General features: G+C 45.2%; 2 protein-coding genes across 12 annotated transcripts in view; both read left to right on the top strand.

Annotated features, from left to right (window-relative positions):
* Positions 1 to 702: 702 nt before the first annotated feature.
* Positions 703 to 4405, top strand: tlcd5a (TLC domain containing 5a). Of its 2 annotated transcripts, none has more exons than XM_027013693.2 (3): positions 703 to 970; positions 1714 to 1923; positions 3536 to 4405. In XM_027013693.2, exons 2-3 carry the CDS (start codon positions 1728 to 1730, stop codon positions 4054 to 4056), a joined length of 717 nt encoding a protein of 238 aa, XP_026869494.1. In that variant the 5' UTR covers positions 703 to 970; positions 1714 to 1727; the 3' UTR covers positions 4057 to 4405. The 2 variants fall into 2 exon arrangements, with proteins under 2 accessions (XP_026869494.1, XP_026869493.1); XM_027013692.2 differs by having other exon boundaries at positions 705 to 1019.
* Positions 4406 to 4958: 553 nt separating this feature from the next.
* The window catches only part of arhgef12a (Rho guanine nucleotide exchange factor (GEF) 12a), a 33378-nt gene continuing 19377 nt past the window's right edge, over positions 4959 to 18959 (top strand). For 3 of the 10 annotated variants that reach the window (XM_035533998.1, XM_035533997.1, XM_035533996.1), the window contains exons 1-2: positions 4962 to 6130; positions 17974 to 18068. In XM_035533998.1, coding sequence (XP_035389891.1) covers positions 6099 to 6130; positions 17974 to 18068 — 127 coding nt within the window. In that variant the 5' untranslated portion in view covers positions 4962 to 6098. Of the gene's footprint in view, positions 6131 to 14294; positions 14387 to 17973; positions 18069 to 18959 lie in introns of those variants that run through there. The other 7 variants (XM_035534003.1, XM_035533999.1, XM_035534001.1 and 4 more) reach the window with 5 other exon arrangements.

The raw sequence follows: 18959 nt of genomic DNA, 5'->3' as shown, positions 1-18959 counted from the left end.
GCAGCTGTGCAAGTATTTGAGAAAAATCAAAGTGGAGCCTGCAGGCTTCATCTGTAATAGCAGGACAGCAGTCTCTCTGCATCCAACACTGCCCCCTACTGGTTCAGCAAAGTAACATCGCGACCTTTCAGGCTAAATACGTAACTGTGTTTACTTACTTCACCTTACATGGAATGGAGCAAAATGTAAAAAGATTATTGCTATAAGGAGAACCTTTGCATGTCTTTGTCATTTCTTCATGGGAGTTTTTTTTCTTCTTTTGATTGAATCGTTGTGTATAGTAATAAAAGTATGATTCAGATAATTTAATATCTCGCACAAAATAAAGTCGTAAGAAATGCCAACTGCAGATCCAAATCAAACTGCCCTGAATACCAGAGTCATTTTCTGGCCGTTTTAAGCGCCTTGATACTTAATTGTTTACCCCTGCTTTTAGAGGTAAGCATTATTGAAATGTGTCAAATATTTTTCTATATAAATGATAAATAAGAATATAAATGTGAAGTAACAATTTTAAATAAAATTTATATTCCCGCGTTCTTGGGATGTTTGCAAAATTGCTTCAGGTAACACTGAAATAACTCTGATCCTGGTATGCGTCTTTTCATCCTCTACAAAATAAAAAATACAATTACATTTTAAAAAGTGTCAGTTTATTGTAAATAAGCTATGGGAACGGGTGGTCGTGGCTGAGGGGCTGCGCGTCTGCTTTGGCGCTCCAGGTCCACCCCAGCAGGGGTCGCTGTCCTCTTAGAATTACGAGACGAGCGCAAATCGCGTCTTGCTTTTCCTTTGTTATCATCAGCGGCAGCCGCGAGAGGGGAGAAGGCGAATGTGGCTTTTGTTTCGGCGGTGGCTTTTCGTACCATCTCCGAGACGATGAGTGCCGAGTCGTGGCGAGGCCGCTGGCGCGTTAGTGGCGCGTTAGTGGGAGTCCACACTCACTGAAGGCGATGACCATGTAAACCAGGTGCGATTCTTTAAAGGCCGGGGCTGAGAATATCAGAGCATCACAGGAGGTTTGTTTCTTGACCTCTCGTTTTTTGATGTATAAAATATATGTTTATGTGTGTATGTACGGGCGCACACACACACACACACACACACACAGATTTTATTGTTGACGCCGATACTGTGGTCCCTTGCACACCTGTTCCTCTATCGATGCTTGTCCTTTAACAACCCTGTTGAACATGCTCCTCTATGTGTGCATGTTCAACTGCACGGATTTTACGAAGAAATCCCACGTTTAGAAATGTAGCTGACTGCTGTAATTTGATCTTTTCCAGCCTAGAAAACGAATGGTGCATATTTATAATAACTCAATGCTGAGATGCAAGAGGATTTTTGAAGACGTGTGATAGAAAGACAGTATTGCCAGCCTATAATGTTTGGCATGGCAAGTGAAGCGTTACTGTTGATGTGCGTGGACGGTGCTGATGAATACACAGGAGTCACATTTGATCTAGTTTTGAGCCGTGCTGAAGTGAGTCATGTCGTTTCTCAATCCCTGATGCGCAACAACGTCCTTCTCCACACATGGGAGTAGTTTTAGCAGTGCTGTGGAGACAAAGCCAGAGGGATAACACTCTGAGAGTGTGCTTTAAGAATCTTTTGGCTTGTTTTTGGATTCGGCCATCTTCTGTGATTGGTTAGGTACATTTGGGTTTGGCCTGCGGAACATCTGTAAACAATTGTTTGTCCAAATTTCAGGCTGGAGCGCGAAGATGTCGCTGTTGGTGGTGGGAGTTGCCGCGTGCCTGGCTGGGTGGGTTGCTCTGTACTCTCTGCTGTGTCACACAAACGGCTCTCGAGGCTGCGAGTGGAACTGTCGGCTGGTCACGCTACTCCACGGCATCATGGCGGTCAGTGTTACTGCTTACATAGGCTACGTGGACGGACCCTGGCCTTTCACCTACCCAGGTAAGGGCTCTCACAGACGTGGGCCATGTACTGTAGCCTGTGGTGACCTTTCCCTGCGCTGGCTGTGCTGTGTAGTTCTGCAGAAATGGGATCCAGCACTAAACATATGACGTCTGTGCTGCGTGGAGTTCTGTAGAGTTTAGATCCAGCACTAAACATATGACGTCTGTGCTGCGTAGTTCTGTAGTTTAGATCCAGCACTAAACATATGACGTCTGTGCTGCGTAGTTCTGTAGTTTAGATCCAGCACTAAACGTGACGTCTGTGCTGTGTAGTTTAGATCCAGCACTAAACATGACGTCTGTGCTGTGTAGAGTTTAGATCCAGCACTAAACATATGACGTCTGTGCTGTGTAGAGTTTAGATCCAGCACTAAACATGACGTCTGTGCTGCGTAGTTCTGTAGTTTAGATCCAGCACTAAACGTGACGTCTGTGCTGTGTAGTTTAGATCCAGCACTAAACGTGACGTCTGTGCTGTGTAGTTTAGATCCAGCACTAAACATGACGTCTGTGCTGTGTAGTTTAGATCCAGCACTAAACATATGACGTCTGTGCTGCGTAGTTCTGTAGTTTAGATCCAGCACTAAACGTGACGTCTGTGCTGTGTAGTTTAGATCCAGCACTAAACATATGACATCTGTGCTGTGTAGAGTTTAGATCCAGCACTAAACATATGACGTCTGTGCTGTGTAGAGTTTAGATCCAGCACTAAACATATGACGTCTGAGTAGGGCCTTCAGGAGCTCCTGGATATTAAATAGATTATAGGGAAGGTAAGACAGCATGAGAGAAAATAATTCTACTGGCTTTACAAAATGAATAGGGGAAATAATTAAAACCAATAAAACAAGGAAAACCCACCTAAAATATTAGGTGGAAAATAAAACTGTAAAAATCACTGAGTAATAAATGTCTCAAATAAAACATTTACACCCCCTAAGCACATGTTTGTAGAAGTGTTGTAGACTGTGTGGCATTACAAAACTGCTGGAGTATAATGATTTTTGACAAAAATAAGATGAATAAAGTGCTAATAAATTTGCTTATGCGGTCTGTTTTGTGGAAAATTGTCTGTTGAATTAATGTAGCAGAGGGAAGAAAGAAAGAAAAGAACCTATGCAGTCATCTTCCTGCAGCCGAAGATGTCCCACTGCCATAGGCATTTTACACTGATGAGTGCAAAGATGAAACCACTCGAAATGCACTAATACAAGTCATTAAGAAGAGAGTTCTGTACAGATTCCATCATGCTGAAGAGGATCAGTTATGAACGTGTAATCTAGTTTTTAATTCACTAGTCAAAGTTAAAACAGGTGCAAGACTGGATCCTTGCACACGTTCTCAAGTTGACAAAGGACTGATGAATAAAGACGTTACAAGTGGAAAGAACCTGGGAAGGGCTGGTAGGCTTAAACGATCCCAGAGCACAGGGCTGGAAGGTTTAAACGATCCCAGAGCACAAGGCTGGTAGGCTTAAACGATCCCAGATCACAGGGCTTCTAGGTGTGAACGTCTATCACCACTCATTTGTTTTGTTTTGTTTTTCTTCAAGAATGTCACAGCTGACTTTTTTGTTTGTTTCCTCTTATGTGTTTGGACCCCATTTTCAGGCACAAAGAACACTCCTCTTCAAATCTCAGCGATGGTGCTAAGTCTGGGTTACTTCCTCTTTGACATGGGCTGGTGTGTGTACTTCCAGACGGAAGGTTTGGTGATGCTGGCCCACCACACCATGAGCATTCTGGGAATCTTGCTCACGCTGTGGCTGGGCGAGTCGGGCATCGAGTCCTGCGCCGTCATCTTCGGAAGCGAGATCACCAACCCCCTGCTCCAGGCCCGGTGGTTCCTGAAGCACTCGGGCCACTACGACACTTTCCTGGGCGACCTAGTCGATGTCCTCTTCGTGCTGCTGTTCGTCTTCATGCGTGTGTTCGTGGGCGGCGCCATGCTGTACTGCGAGCTCGTCTCGCCCCGCCCCAAGCTCGTCATCAAGTGCGGGGGCGTGGCCATGTACGTCCTGTCGTGGGTGTTCGTGGCCGACATCGCCCGCTTCGCGGGCCGGAAAGGCAGCGTCCGGTACCGCTACTGGAGGCGCCGGGCCTTGCAGACTCAGGATAACAAGGCCGAGTGAGGCAGCGCTCACTAAACTGCTGTCATCTCTCCTTACGAACTGCACGTCACTTCTATCGGTGCACACAGCTGTTGGGTGTTTTCCTGTTATCAGATGTGATTTTGTCTAATTTGATTAATAAGGGTTTTTTTTTATTTTTTTTTTATGAGTGTGTACATACAGTAATACATCTATGCCACAGACTTTGGCTTTTAGTTGTGGTACACTTGAAGTAGTTGTTATATTGCTTGTTATTAAATCACACTGAAATGTTTGACACTTTTTTATTTGTGCAATGTTTGTAATTAATCACAAGTTGTAAAGTGTTTTACATTTTTTAAAATCAATCTAATTAAAATGAATTTATGCCAATAAATGCTAAAATGTAGTGATTATCTATTGCTAAGGTTTATGCACACATATATATATATATATATATATATATATATATATATATATATACACTTACTTTCTGATAAAAAACGAAGTTAAAAACCTTTATATATTATATTAATATATATATATTAAACTTTTTTTTTATCAGAAAGTAAGTTTAATAGCGTCCCAGGTAAGCGGGCTAATAAGAGCGTGAAGGTCTGTGGTGCTGTGTTTGGGGTGTCCGTGAGAGGGCATCCGACCACAAATGTTCTTCACTGCACATCCAGGCACCAGGAATCGCTTCATTTGGACGCAGTTTCAGACAATACCATGCAAATGTACGAATTTGCACAGAGAAATAGTCAAATCATATTTTAGGTGGATTCATTTTATCATTTAACTACCATGTTTCGTTCACGTACGTATCTAGTGTTATGGAGAGTATTTTTGCTCTGCACTGCCCAAGCTGGAATTTAGTTTGGATTTCTCACAGGCTGTTATTAAGTTCTTACAGACTAAGGCAGCACTAACCAATTAGTCCATGAAGACGAGTGTCTGGTCTTCTCCCAGTCCACCCAGTCCCTCAGGAAACACGACCACCCAAACTCAGGGCTCGGATCTTATGGACCGAGCCAGAATTCACAACTGGACAGCACAATATTGTTTGCGAAGTAACTTGCCACGTACAAATTTCACGAATATCAGTGTTGAATTTTTTTTTTTTATTTTTTTTTTTCGTGTGGCTTTTCCCAGCGGTTTTCCCAAAGCCAACACTGGTGAGGGAAGTCGGACGGAGAACTGCAGTCTCTGTTAACTGGTCCGTCAGACTGGTACTTTTGAACCCTTGATCCGCGGACTGGTGTGTAATGGTTCGTTAGGCCTCGCAGTGGGCGAATTTACATCGAAAATCAGCACTTACAGCAGCAGGGAGGGATTTCTGAACCGGGTTTTAAGATTACGAGATCGGAACCGTCTGCGTTTTATGTTCGTTAAAACTCGCGTCGGGGCTCCTGCGAGTTGCTGGCTAACTAACATGAGGACAGTAGCTGGTCACCGCGATGTGAAAACGGCCGAATAGTCGACTACTGTGGACCCAATTAACCCTAATCGTCAGCCTGCTGACCCCAGCTGGGGCTTTTCGAGTCGACTAACTTTCAGAGATTTTTTTTTCTCCACACCAGCAGAGAGCAAAGTTTCTCAAGAGTACCATGTTAGCTAACGCCAGCTAGCCACATCTCCAGCTCCAGGTTTATACGTTATTAGTTAGTTATTAATTAGCCTTTAGTTATTCGTTATTCGTATATAATTTATTGTTTGTTCTGCGGTTTTCTCTCTCGGGTCCAGTCAAAGGTAGTAACACACCGTGCGGTACCTTTGGCGACACCGGTTAGTGTTTGCTGGATTTGACTTTGACGGTTATTACCTCGGTAGGTTAGGTTGGCGAGCTACAGTTTTCAGACGCGATTTTATCTGTGTTGTATGTGCGTTTGTCATTCCTGGTTACGACCCTGGCCGCTATACGACGAATAAGAAGGTTTAGAGGCGTTGTGGCTTAAACCTCCGCCTTCTCCGACCTGGTAAACACGGCGCGGGGGGCTTGCGACTGTGAAGGCTGCCGGACCCCCTGCGCTCTTTAACATGCCATTTGGATGTAAATCGTTCACAGAGCTAGAAACGGAAGCCCAATGAGCGACACACAGACCCCAGTCAGTGACAGGTAGGTGGCCTTCTCCATTCTGCACCTCGCCAAAGACATTTGAGTGCTCCAAACGTGTCCATGCTTTAGTTTGGCGGCTTTAATTGCTCGTAAAGCAACACTGGGGTTAGTTAAGGTATATTGCAGCTGTCCATGTATGTGTGCATGAGTGTGTATAGTGTGTATTTTGCATGCAGCCGGTACCCTCTGCAGCAGGGGGACTGTGTAGCTTTTTACCAGCTCACACTGATGTATAGGCACTCGGTCAGTTCTTCACTTTGGTGCATAGCAGATCCAAACTGTACACTCAGGGTTCTGTTTCAAGTTTAACCTCGAAACCCGCTATTCTCATGAACTGTATCGCGTTAATGTTCAGAATGCCATAGGGTTTCTCCCGAGAAAACGGTGCAAAAAACTCAGACAACTGCTGTGCAGTAAATGAGTCCACTGGGTGGTTTGCCTGTTGTGTTTTTTATGACCGTTTATTTGCTGACCGATATCTAGAATAAGAGTAGTCCTCCAGAGCATACCTGTTGTTTTTTTTGTTTTTGTTTTTTTTAATGTTCTTTTATGTTCTGCGTTAGGCCTGTCAGGAAAACATAGACTAGTGTCTGAAAGTGCAGAAGACTCAACTGAGTCAGTCAGAGGATTCTCCACAAGGCCTTGATTGCTAATGCTGGATTATTCTGGATTCTAGATTGTTATCCAGACTGGGCAGTGCTAGAGTGCCATGTCTGAGTTTCAAAGTGAAGAAACCTTATATTGTCTTATATTCGATTCAGTTAAATATGATCCATTTCGGTGCAATGTGATGCTTATAAATTTGATCAATGTGTTATTTGCTATGTTTTGTGCTGAATTAAGTTGAAAACGCACATGCCGTAAGGTCAAGTTGAGTTTTTATGAGCTCTGGAGTGTAGCTCAGAAGTCTGTTGTTGGCAGCAGACGTTGTCCGCTTAGTCGTAATTAGGTGTGATATATTAAAAATATCCTCTGCTAAAAATTGCTTGAACAAGTGCGAGCTGATTTTGATGTAGGTCTGAGGTTCTTGGAATGAGTCATAATCACAACCCCCTGCTTAAGCTAATTAAAGGTTTAATCTCTAATGTCCAGCTACTCCAACACTAGAAATATTAGAAACAATAAAATATAAAACCTGTTAGACCGGATGTCACTTGGCAGGCAGTGACCATCAGACAAATTAAGCCCATTGCAGTATTTCACTGCTGGCTAATGGATCTGTGCTACACGAGGTCATTTAAAATTAGAAACAAAATGGGGAATCCTTTTGTGATTGTTGTAACTTGTTTTTTCCCACATACCACGTGGCAGAGCGCTGGTAGTAGGTGCTCCATCATGAATTTACATTCAGGTGCTTTGTCAATTCAGGTGCCAGTTTTTCAAAACTTTGGATCCAAAATTTGTTTGGATAATCAAATCCCCTTCTACATAACTACAATTAACCTGATCCAGAAATCTTCCATTTGGTATTTGGAAATCTGTGTATTAAAAGCCAACTGCCACCTGCTGTACAGATATTAGTTTCTTTTGAATGAAAGAAATCTACAACGAATCGCTTCAAAAGAAATGTTTCCATCCCTATGATCTCCTGATGAGCCTTTGCAGGGTTTTTCTCTGGATCCACAGTCGTCCTCACAAACCTTCTGCTTTTGAACCTGCTCCCTGGTCCTCAACTGGCCTGCACCAGTGGAATTAACGTGATCACCGACTGAAGTCCAAACATCCCATTTCATTTTTGAAATAACTGCATTCTTCTCACCCGGGGTAGTAGATGCAGCCATTAATGTGGAGTAATGACAGCGTACACTGACTGGTAAACTGTTGTTGACTTCTCAACAGTATACACAAGGTTTTACAGTGCCCAAATCCACCTTCCTATGTAGTGAAAACATCATTCTCTTTTGGTGTTAAGTTGATCTAAATATTAGCTCCGGATTTTGAAAAACCCAAACGTAGCATTTTAATCTTGATTCAAAGTTAGACTGGGTTGCAAAGTACAAGTCCAAATAATCAGGATCAGAAATGTTGAGATCTGTTTTGAAATACTAGAAGTTCTGATTTGATCTGATTACTTGCTGAATTTAATTTTATTTTTTGAAAAACTGGCCTCAGGAGTTGTTTGGTCCCTTCTTTGTAGCATATCTGTATGGCATTACTAGGCTGAAGTAATAAGCGTTTAAGAAAAGAGAAGTTAGCACAAGTAGCCAGGGTTGAATTCAGTGATTTTAATGTAGGCCTGTTTAGTAGGGGTGGGTGATCTGATCATTTTATATCATGATCGATTTTGAAGATGTGCACTACTTTTGTAGTGAATCAGAGGGTTTGACTCTTTTGGTCCTACTAATGTATCCAAACTTCACATAAAATGTCTACGGCCACTGGTCACATGGCTATGTGGTTATGCGTTACATTTCCAAGCCAGCAGAGTGACTGCCTACCGAACGGCTGTGCTGACTGGCAAATTATGTCACGTGTCTCTATCATAAGGCCTCTTTCATGGGTCTCATGATGTAGTTGAAAAACAGTTCACTGTGAGCTAGCACCATGGCAGATGATGACTGTCGTAAAAGGATTCAGGAGTGTCAGGAGTGTGGCTGTGGTTTGGCTAAGCACGCTCAGATATTCCTCAAATCAAAGTAATCTGCCATGTTTTCGCCTCTAGAGGTGATGACAAATCTGTCCAGCCCCTTTAGAAGGGAGCGACTCAGGAAGCACGTGAGGGAGTTTCACTCGTCAGTACAATCTCACTCCTCTGTATCTCATGAAGTCACAAAACAGTTTTCACTGACCAACGCATTAGAGCAGTTGGAAAAATACGATAAAAGTAACAAGTGATGGGGAGAGGTGAGTGAGGAGGTCCCGTTCTGTCTGGCTAATGATACCCTGCCGCTCAAAGCTGCAGACAGTGTGGGATTTAGGACCTGATGCAGGCTTTAATTTCATGGTGCCATTTGTCATATTGCAAATATTTTGAATGATGAGGATTGCTGCACATGGTGAATTTTGTGCCGTTTTATATTTTATGCCTTTTTTTAGTTAACATTTTGTTACTACAATTTTTTTAACTTGACTTTTGAGTACTTGAAAGTAGTATTTGTGCTATGTAATTGTTATTTACTGATTGCTGATTACAGCTTTGTTTAACATTTAACATACAGTTTAACTGGTTATAAGTACCATTTTGAAAAGTGTCTTTGATGCAATATTGTGCTTTAAATGGTGCAATTAGAGAAGCCTATAAAATCTGGATATTCTCAACAGTACATTTCAAAATTTGGAAGAAAGATTGCAATTCAGATTGTGACTGCATTCAAAATTTTGTCAGAAGACATTTGGGAATACTGCCTACCCCTAGGACTATGTTGACAATAGCAATGGACCAGGAACTAATCCCTGAGGAACTCTGCTCTGGGTCTCTTCCAGGAATGAACGTCTCTGGGTGGTTTGAACCGTCACTTTAGATATGATGTGAACCAAGAACAGAATTCCTGATGCCTCGGTCACACGGTTAAGGGCAGAGGTCAAGGTGTAAAGGGCTTCAGAAATGGCCATGAGCTCGGTCGCTGAAAAGTGCCTCGTTTTTTTCCCAGATGCAGAGTCTGGACATTTTTATTCTGTTACAGATGTGCTGATAGCTGTTCAGAGACTGCCTGCTTTGTTTTTTTTGCGGCTTTCTTTCAGAATGGGAGGAGTCAGTCAGGTCTGGAATATTTGGCCAAAAAAATGAGAGAGTGGGCTTCTCAGTTAGATTGCTGATGCCTGTTTAAAGTAGAACTTGGCTTGTTATTGACGGTCAGAAACGACCTGCGAAGACACTCATTTCCTAAAAATGGCTAAAGGGTTTGGTGTGTGTGGCTACAATGAACTTCCTGTTGCAGAGCAGAAAGGCAAGTCGTGATTGGCTGTCTTTACACCTTACATTAGCAGTGAACAGATCATCTGGCCCACACTCAGAGGTGGTGAGCAATGGACTATAACTGCATTCAACACAAGTGTATATAAATGCATTTTCCTCTATGAAGTTGAAGTATGTGCCAGCAGAGGTATTGACCACAGCAGAAATCGCAGCACGATACACGGGGCTTCTTCTCCGTCCCTGTTGTTGAAGGCTCAACAGCTGTCCAAAACCTTTCTGTACAATATTTGACAGCATAGAACCCACTACTAGTAATAAGTGGAAAATCTTTACACTACCCAGAATGCAAATGTAAGCAACATTATAGCATTACGTGTGTCAACATGGGAAAGTGAAGTCGGACCTCTCACAGGTGATTGGGCAGAAGCTGTTTCATAAAACGTGTAAGCCTAGTTATGGCTAAGGGAGTATATTAGTAGCTAGCCAGATATCGGAGTCGTGTTTTACCCTTTTATCTCGATTTACAAACGGTGTTGATTTTAGAAACCCCAGACAACCAGGAACTGCTAGCTGATTCTCCAGCATGCTCAGAGGAGGAGGAGGGCGGGGAGCACCAGGAATAGAACGCTTTTTACGAAGCTATATGCTGTTCCCTGGAGCCTTTCGGTATCTACTATGGCAGAGGAAAACGCAGTACCATTAACTTACTCCGTTTCTGCAAAATAACCATTATATTATAGATCAACACTGAGGCTCTTTGGCATGTTTATTGTCCGTAGCCATTTCAGGGCACTCGAGCGTAATTGCCTGTGGAAAACAGTTGCTGATGGAGCTTCTGAGCTTGCCAGGATAGACCTGAAATCTAGGCAAACAAAGTTCTGAAAGGGTGAAAGTGGACATTGTTGTAGAGAGCAGAGGGCAGACACAGGGAGTGTCTTCAGGTTTCTTCCCAGAAGTGTCGAAGCAGGGCATGAGGCACTAGTGCTCAGTCTGGGTACAAAGAGCTGGGTGAGAGGGGGAAGAGTATCTGGTCCCTTCTGTCACATCAGAGCCCTGGAAAGATCAAGTGTGCTCCAGGTTTGGGGAAAGTACTGTGGTGACTAGCCATATGTGTCTGATACGTGAGAACACTCGGAAACTCGGAAATAGCCTCCACTGAGAGGGATATACTGTCTTCTGGAAAATGTGACTGTTTATTTTAAGAAATTTTTTAAGCCCTTGATGGCCTTATCCCTGTAGCTAAAACACGCACACATGAAATGATCTCTTGACATCAGTTTGCTCCGATGTGATGTGTGTTGCAGCGGTACTTCCATTAGCCTCCGGTTCTGTCCTGCTCTGGCTGTCAGCTGTAGGGAGAGCCACACCTATGTAGTCTGGGTGGAAAATGGGCCCCTGAAAGGTTCTCCACACACTTAGTAACCAGAAGCTGACCGAGGTAAATATGAGCGTGTAGGTGTGGGAGCAGGTGACTCACACATCTTGTCAAAGTGCTTTTTGTGATGGTGGGCGTTGCTGTAGCCTGCTGAGCAGCGTACAGAGACTGTAGAGTTCCTTCTGCCTGGCCTGGCCTGAGCAAAACGGCCAGCGTGGAACTACGTGTTTTTCAGTGTGGGGTGAAAGGCCTTTAAGTATAAGGCAAATGACCGGTTTACTGATCTGAGGTCAGCCTCACTGTGATAATTGTTTATTGGTTTATTGAGTCATAGTTTGAAATGATGCCAATATTCGTGTTCCACAGTATTGATCCTATCTATATCAATTTCCTGCTTGCCCTCTTGATGGAGAATTGACACACACACACGCGCGCGCACACACACACACACACACACACGCTACAAACAAGGAGTAGCAGAAATTTCTCCTGTGCTCTTGAAAGTAGAAAGAAATGTCAGAACTTTTCAAAGTACAGTATCGAAGTTGAAAATCTTGTTATAGTGACTATTCCAGAATTAGTCATTCTAATTAGTTTTCTTATGTCCCACAGAGGATTAGGTCCCCTGTTGCCCCTCTCAGTTGGGAGTAAATAATTACACTAAGATATTCACTGTCTGATAATCAAATCTGGTTAAAACATTTTCAGTCTGTCTGTCTTACAATTGGAACAATAATGATCCAGATATATAGTCACCGTGACAATTACCATGACAACTGCTGCTAAGATTGCTGGGTCTTTTTGTCCTGTTAATTAAACAAAATATATTGAACTAATCAAAATAAACAGAGAATTTCTAATTGAGTAAATGGATGGTGTATGAAGTATGAAGATAGAAATGAATGCAAAGCCCTTACTGCAGTTGGGGCTGATTTAGGGTTGGGGTTAGTTATAGGTGTTATAGCTGATAGGATGAGCTGCTTTTTGGCAATCCTGTAGCTTTAGTTAGTTTAGGAGGGGGGTTTGTTTGTTTTGTTTAGTTTCTTTTACCCACACGGATGTAAAACATAGTATGACATCTTTACACGGTGAAGGCAATAACACTACAATGAGAGAGAAAAGTGGGTGTGTTCACCAATCAGGAACCTTCCCCACAGCGATGGTCCTCCCTGGGGCTCGTGCTGTACAGGCTAGGGGTCAAGTGGGTGTTTGAGGAAGGCAGAGCTGGGGTCGCAGGGAGGGGTCGCACTCCATTTATGGCCGAGGCTGGTGAAAGTTAACGGGAGCAGAGAAACCAGTCACACCAGCTTTGATCTTTTTGCTGTCGTCTTGATGTTTTCACACGAAGGAGATCTATTTATTTATTTACTTATTTATTTATGGTTGCGAAATGACAAGAGCATTCAGGATTATTACATTCTTAGTCGCATTCTTAGTCACTACGTGCAGTCGAACACAAAGCAGCCAATTCAGTTGTCTGCAGTTCAGTTTGTCTCAGCTGTCTGAGGCATGTGTACACTGACCACTACATCAGCGCACAGATGGTTTGCTGCTGTGGAGGCTATTTTGTCTAAAGCAGTTAATAAATCTTTTTTAACCGACATAAATCTACAAACGTAGCTAATGTTGCTTTGCTCCCAGATTAATAATGCCTCTGTAATTTAATTTGAGAGGTTTAATGAATGTAACATTTAAACCATAAGGAAACCGTATGTTTCATTTGAAGCCTGTTTCTTTAACGGGTGCTTGCGTGATGTGGTTGTCGCCGATTCATGTAGTCTTTCCATTTTTGGTATTAAGCATCAGAAATGTGAGTTTCTTACCAGGAAGGTCAGTCTTCAGTGTCATGCTATATCCGCCGGTGTCCACCAATCGTAGGTCACAGGTTAGGCCTTAGGTAGCTGGATAAGCCTTAGAAAATCCAAATTTTATGGCTGAAGTATTGGTTTGGTTGGGTGGTTTAAATGCTTAATTAAACATGGCTCCTCATCTCTTGTGTGGTTTACATGTTAGGTGAATCAGGAATAACTTATGTAGGCTACTTTACACACAACGTAGGCTGTTCCAGGTTTGGTCTTGGGTTCAATTTAGCAGGGTCTGTTCTTCAGTTTGGCCCTTGGTAAATGGTGTTAAACTATAGCCCCTATGGCACTTCCACACTTGGTGGAATGTAACCAACACCCTAAAACCTTTACTGAAGGAAAGCATTAATGCCTAGGCCTAAATATGATATGTTTTCCTCATGTTCCAGGAGGCCTAGGCTACTTGATGAACCCAAGACAGGTGGTTGTAGACCCCCAGAACATCTGAAGGCATTGGGCAATAATGAACGTATTTAATAATCCATTTCATGTTGTTTTATAAAGTTGCCATAATACAATACAGACTTTTAAAGATGGCATAGGCTCGGCTGAGTTCTAACCAGTTTAGACTGGATTTTCCTGCCACTGTATGGAGTCTTCAGAGTCTTCTCCACCTCCTCCTGCTGCACCTCCCCCCAGCCTGCGCTGCTGGGTTCACTCTGCTTTCTTTGTGACACAGCCTCACCTGACGTGTGCTCCTCCGCCATCCTTTTCTCTCTGCCTCCCTCTCTTTGACTCTCTTCCTCTCCGTCACCGGCCGTGCAAATGCTCACGCCATGACTTGCTAATCCCCAGTCTCACGCACACACTTACGCTGCTCTTGCTGGCTGATGCCATTACTCAGTCACCACGGTTTAATGTGTTTTCACAGCTGATGCTGGGAGCAAATGCTCTGGGCTCGCCGTGGTGCCAGCTGGTGTTTTCCAGGGCCGTAAACGTTATTCACAGCTCTTCTTGCTGCTCTTGACCCACCACGGTCGCTCGTGGCCGCCAGCCGGGCGAAGCCCCGAGCCGTTGTCGTTACGCCCTGGCCACGGCTCGTCTCCTGCATCAGCACCCAAGAGCCAGCAGCGGCAGAACCACAGAGGACCGATGGCCGGACGGCCTTGACAGTGTAGATCGCCAGACCCGTCCGTCTCAAATATGAAAAGATTACAGAGGAGGTAGGACACATCGATGGCGCACCACGGCCCACAGCGAACTCAATATTGCATAGAGTGTGCTTTCTGAGGAAGCCACTCGAGGACGGTAAAAGAACGCTTCAGAAAGGTGCCGGCTAGGTATTTCCAGTCATGTGTGTCCTGGTTTTGACGTACATCTTTTTTACCGCCAAGTGTTCTTGTAATAAGGGCCGTAATTTCCGGGCTGCGGTGATGTATACCAAAAACAGGCAGTCTTCTGGAGAGCACCACCTCCATGGCATTAGAGAATTTGTATCCAAATTGAGCTTTGCGATAATCCGGTCACACCCAAATAATCTTGCACCTACTACCCCACCTACTGCCAGACAGATGGAGATCATTTCATTAATAAACCAAGAATAATTAAACTTCCCTTGTAAAGGCCTTATGTAAGTATGTCTGCAAAAACATTAGGTTGACTAGAGTCACTGCAGACTGTTGAGCTATGCATGCGAAAACTGGTTAACACAGAACAGAAACGTGTGCGCAGTTGTCTTTATGCTGGGGTACTTGGGCAGCACACAGCATGTCAGATGAGCTACAGAAGCAGCCTGGTAGCCTAGCAGGACTCCTGTCCGTCTCAGTGGGCCGAGTGATGATAACAGAGTAGCTAATCTGGCCAGCTGTAAGACACAATCATCTGCCACGTCTCTGGAAACACCCCGTCCGTCCGGCAGGCAACCTTGGCCCGTCTGTTGCCGTGCACGGTTCGTGCCTTCCGCCTGCCTTTCCTAAGTGCCGAAGTGTGCCGGACAGTCGAAGGATTACAGGCTGTACTTTAATAGATGGGCCTGTTAACGTGGCCAGTGCACATGGGACCAGTGGTGTGGTGTTTCAGTTGATTGGCAGCTGTCTGTTTAAAGTATTGATTTTGTGTTTTCTGCAGCGTACTCTCATTATGGAGAGCGGCAGGTAAGGTGGGGGCATTGGCACAGCGCGCGCGCTCTGATCTGCAGACCCAGAGACGGCGCTGGCGTGGCAGTTGTCTCATAAGCGTAGGATGTGGACCCTGTCCTGGTGAAATTTAAACTTCATGCATTTACACTTGGTAGTGAAAGGCACATCTGCGACTCAGCTCATATACAACCAACCGCTTGCGTTTTTCCTCTTTTCTGCCTGCTGCTGCCGCAAAACCCCAACGTTTCCATGGCGTCATGTGTTTGTTTGCATTTACGGCACCACCTCCAACGGTCGATGTGGATGAGAAAAGGACTTGTTTTGCTAAACAATAAAGTAGGAAGCCTGCTTGCATCTATAGCAAATGCCGCATTACTCCACAGATCAGCTGAGGTGCGAGAACGGCTGAGCCGTTTGGTCCGGAGACCCGCCATGTGCATTGTGAAGTGCTGTATCAGGGATGCCTAAGACTTGGGCTGTTGAATGTGGCGAAGAAAGGTGGATGCATTTACACAACCATAACATCTGGCTAAAATGCATCTCAGATCCCCTGAAGTGCGGATTTAGCAGACGCTTTTCTCCAAAGCAACTTATTATAGTGAGAGTACAGTTTGAGCAACTGAGGGTTAAGGGCCTCTCACTCAGGGGCCCAACAGGAGCCGTGAGCGCACATACTGTCAAAAATACGTGAACGATTATCAGAGCTTCTGCCAAACGCCATAAAAGTTAACGGTAGGTGGCGGACCACTAGGTGTCGTGTAATGGCTGTATCGTAATGCGACAAAAAAATAGAGAAAAATTACTTATTGCCCCTTTAAGATGGACACATGCCATTTTCTCCTCACTGCAGCTGCAGACATGAGTCAGAGCCCTACTGCACTCTCGCTCATGCGCGCGCTCTCCTGAGCATAGCGCCCTAGTCTGTTGTACAGTGGTACTGTCACTGCTGTGTGGCGGCTAAGGAAAGCCCTCCAGAGCTGGATATAATGAAAGCCTGGCGTTGCTTTGGTCTATGAATAAGAGGAAGACAATTTTCTCATTACAGTGATGCATTTGTGTGCATGGTAAGCTTAGAAACTAGAAACATAACATCTCTGCATGGACTACTCTGTGAACCAAAACTGTCCCCATCTCTATATCTCCAAAGCGGCTGTTGGACTCTCCTCCCCCACTGGTCGTTTCCGCAGTGGAGGAATATATTGTATAGGCGCCTCTCTCTCTCTGTGTAGACCACAGCTGAGTGGTGTAGCTGCCCCTTACAGGGTGCTCCCTCTGTGGAAACAAACGGCCCAATCAGCTGCACGCGCGTTTCTCGGCCCCCGGAGCGAAGCTGCGTGCGCGCGTGACCCCGTCACCCATGTCTGATTGATTTACAGGGGAGGCACCGGTGCACGTGAAAGGTGTGATTATGGTCCGCGTGCCTCGTGCATGCGTTTCCATTTCGGCTCTATAGCTGCAGGCTTTGGTGGGGGGAGGGTCGTGGGGCGTGCACCATGGAACCTGACGCGAGGCTTATAAATGGGCCGTTCAGGGCCTTCCTTGCTCTGAAAGGGGTCCTGTGTCACCAGTGGGGCCTCTGATGTTCGTGACGGGCTCTCGCTAGCTCACGAGGCCAAACGGGACAGGATCTTGCTTCTCCTTTATGTCTGTGTCCACACTGCAGCTGTGTGGTGGTTGAGGTTTTTTTGTTTTTTTTTTAATAAATGAATTTTTGAGAAGTGACGGTATTGTGCCTGTGCTTAGCACTGTTTGAGTGGTGGTGTTGAAAAGTGGTGTGTTCCTCACTTCAGGAAGTGCGGGCTCAGGTCGTTGTGAGCTAGGGCACCTCTGAGGGCGGAAGAGATCCGCCCGTTGGATCCACTCAATAATGGATGAGCGCCCAGTTCAGTCGTTTAGGAGGCATTAGCTCTCGGTTTTGTTTTTCCAATATTTTCATTGCTGCTTAATATTTTATGGTGACAGACTGTGATATTTGGTGACTGTCAGCTGCTGGAATGTCTGGACCCTGTAAAATTGCTATTCTGGGTCTGTATCTGCCTCAGGCTTACGGAGCTTCATGTGAACAGCACAGCCGTGCCTCCATTCTAAAGAACTGGGGTGGCACTTACTATGGAGTAGGCTTGGATATATGGCAGATTAATCCCGAAGCCGGTGTTTAGAATGCCGAATGAGAGACATCTGCCCCCCTGTAGTGTGTGTGTGTGTGTGTGTGTGTGTCTGTGTTCAGAGGTTCCTTGGTTCCTACACCCCTCTGCAGAGACACGGCACCCCTGAAAGAAGAAGAAGCCCATGGGGGGAGTGGAGGCCGTCGGCCAGGGTGTGACGGGAGCTCTGAGTCAAACGCACTCAGCCTGGCCCACAACGGGCTTCTTTTGCACTGCGGTCTGTTTCTGGCCAGCCCCGGAGAACAGAGCGCTCTCACACAGGCCCCGCTGAACTGGGAGGGGCATGGGGCAGGGCTTAGGAGGCAGGGGCAGGGCTTAGCTTGCCGGTATATGGAAGCCCAGGCTGTGTTTAGGGTTTCAGAGGCGGAGCAGGCTGAGAGGGTGCGGTCCGTTCGCCTTTGGCCGAGGTGCTGTTGGCTGTGTGCTTGCTTTGTTTTATGGTTTGCTGCATGAATGAAGGCACACAAGCTGACCTCTGACCTCTCTGCTCCTCGTTTCTGTCTGCAGAACCAATAGCATTCTCAGCAGAGACCATCCAGCTGACAAGAGGCACAAAAGTGACACGCCCACCGTTCTCCCTGCACACGAGTTTGACTCCACAGGTAACAGGGCTACACCCCCCCTCCACACTAGCGCCCTCTCCCTCTCTCTCTCTCTCCCTCTTTGTCTCTCTCTCTCTCTCTCTCTCTCTCTCTCTCTCTCTCTCTCTCTCTCTCTCTCCCTCTTCTCTCTCTCTCTCTCTCTCTCTGCAGAGACCCATTTCGTGCAGGGAGTGCACGTGCTGTGGGTCTCTGGCCTTAACGCTGAGCACTTGTAATGGCAGTGCGTTTCCTCTGTGTGAGGGCCTGACGTGAGCCTGCGCTGATGTTGCCACGTCTGGGTGCGGCTGGCGAGCACGGTGCCGTGATTCAGCCTCACTGACCATAAACTATGCACATGTTGCTGCCTCTCGTCTTTGGCACTGAAAAGATGTCACAGATGGGAAACTCCTGCCTTCTCTCTGTCCGTCAGCTACTGGGAAGGAGAGAAGTCATCCATGCAGAGTTTATGCAACAGAAAGAGTCTGCCTAATATCCAAAAAATATTACATTGAAACTGTTTGGGGATGCATGATGGAAAAAGTGTTTCCATGTAGAAATCTTAGACACGGCCAGTTAGTCTCGTTTGTGCGGTGAGTATGTGGTGAAGAAGTCCAGCTCTTTTCAGAAGGCTGTGATTCTGAAAACGTCACTGTTTACTGAAGCTGTTTCCATGGTTGCTTTCTTCATGCTGTTCCCTTTGCTTTAAAGGTACAACAGTTATTCTTGTAAACATCTTTTTTTTTTTAGTTGCAGTTTAAATTGAAGTCACTAAAGGTTCCTCACTGAGACTGGAAACAGAAGGGACGGGTGAGGCCTCCAAACTCTCTGCTACAGGGATCGTCTGAACAGCGTCTCTCGTGTTCTTAAAGGTGTCACTGAGACATGCGCCGTGTCTGCTGCTTCGGGAGGTTT

Source organism: Electrophorus electricus, chromosome 15 (assembly GCF_013358815.1).
Source record: "Electrophorus electricus isolate fEleEle1 chromosome 15, fEleEle1.pri, whole genome shotgun sequence".
Taxonomy (NCBI): domain Eukaryota; kingdom Metazoa; phylum Chordata; class Actinopteri; order Gymnotiformes; family Gymnotidae; genus Electrophorus; species Electrophorus electricus.
The sequence above is the reverse complement of the archived record's forward strand: the minus strand, read 5'-3'. Positions and strand labels throughout refer to the sequence as shown.

Bases quoted from the DNA above. Each gene is read 5' to 3' on its own strand.
- tlcd5a (XM_027013693.2), top strand. From the start codon at position 1,728: ATGTCGCTGTTGGTGGTGGGAGTTGCCGCGTGCCTGGCTGGGTGGGTT. The intron at 1,924-3,535 runs GTAAGGGCTCTC...CCCCATTTTCAG, and splicing joins CTGGCCTTTCACCTACCCAG to GCACAAAGAACACTCCTCTT.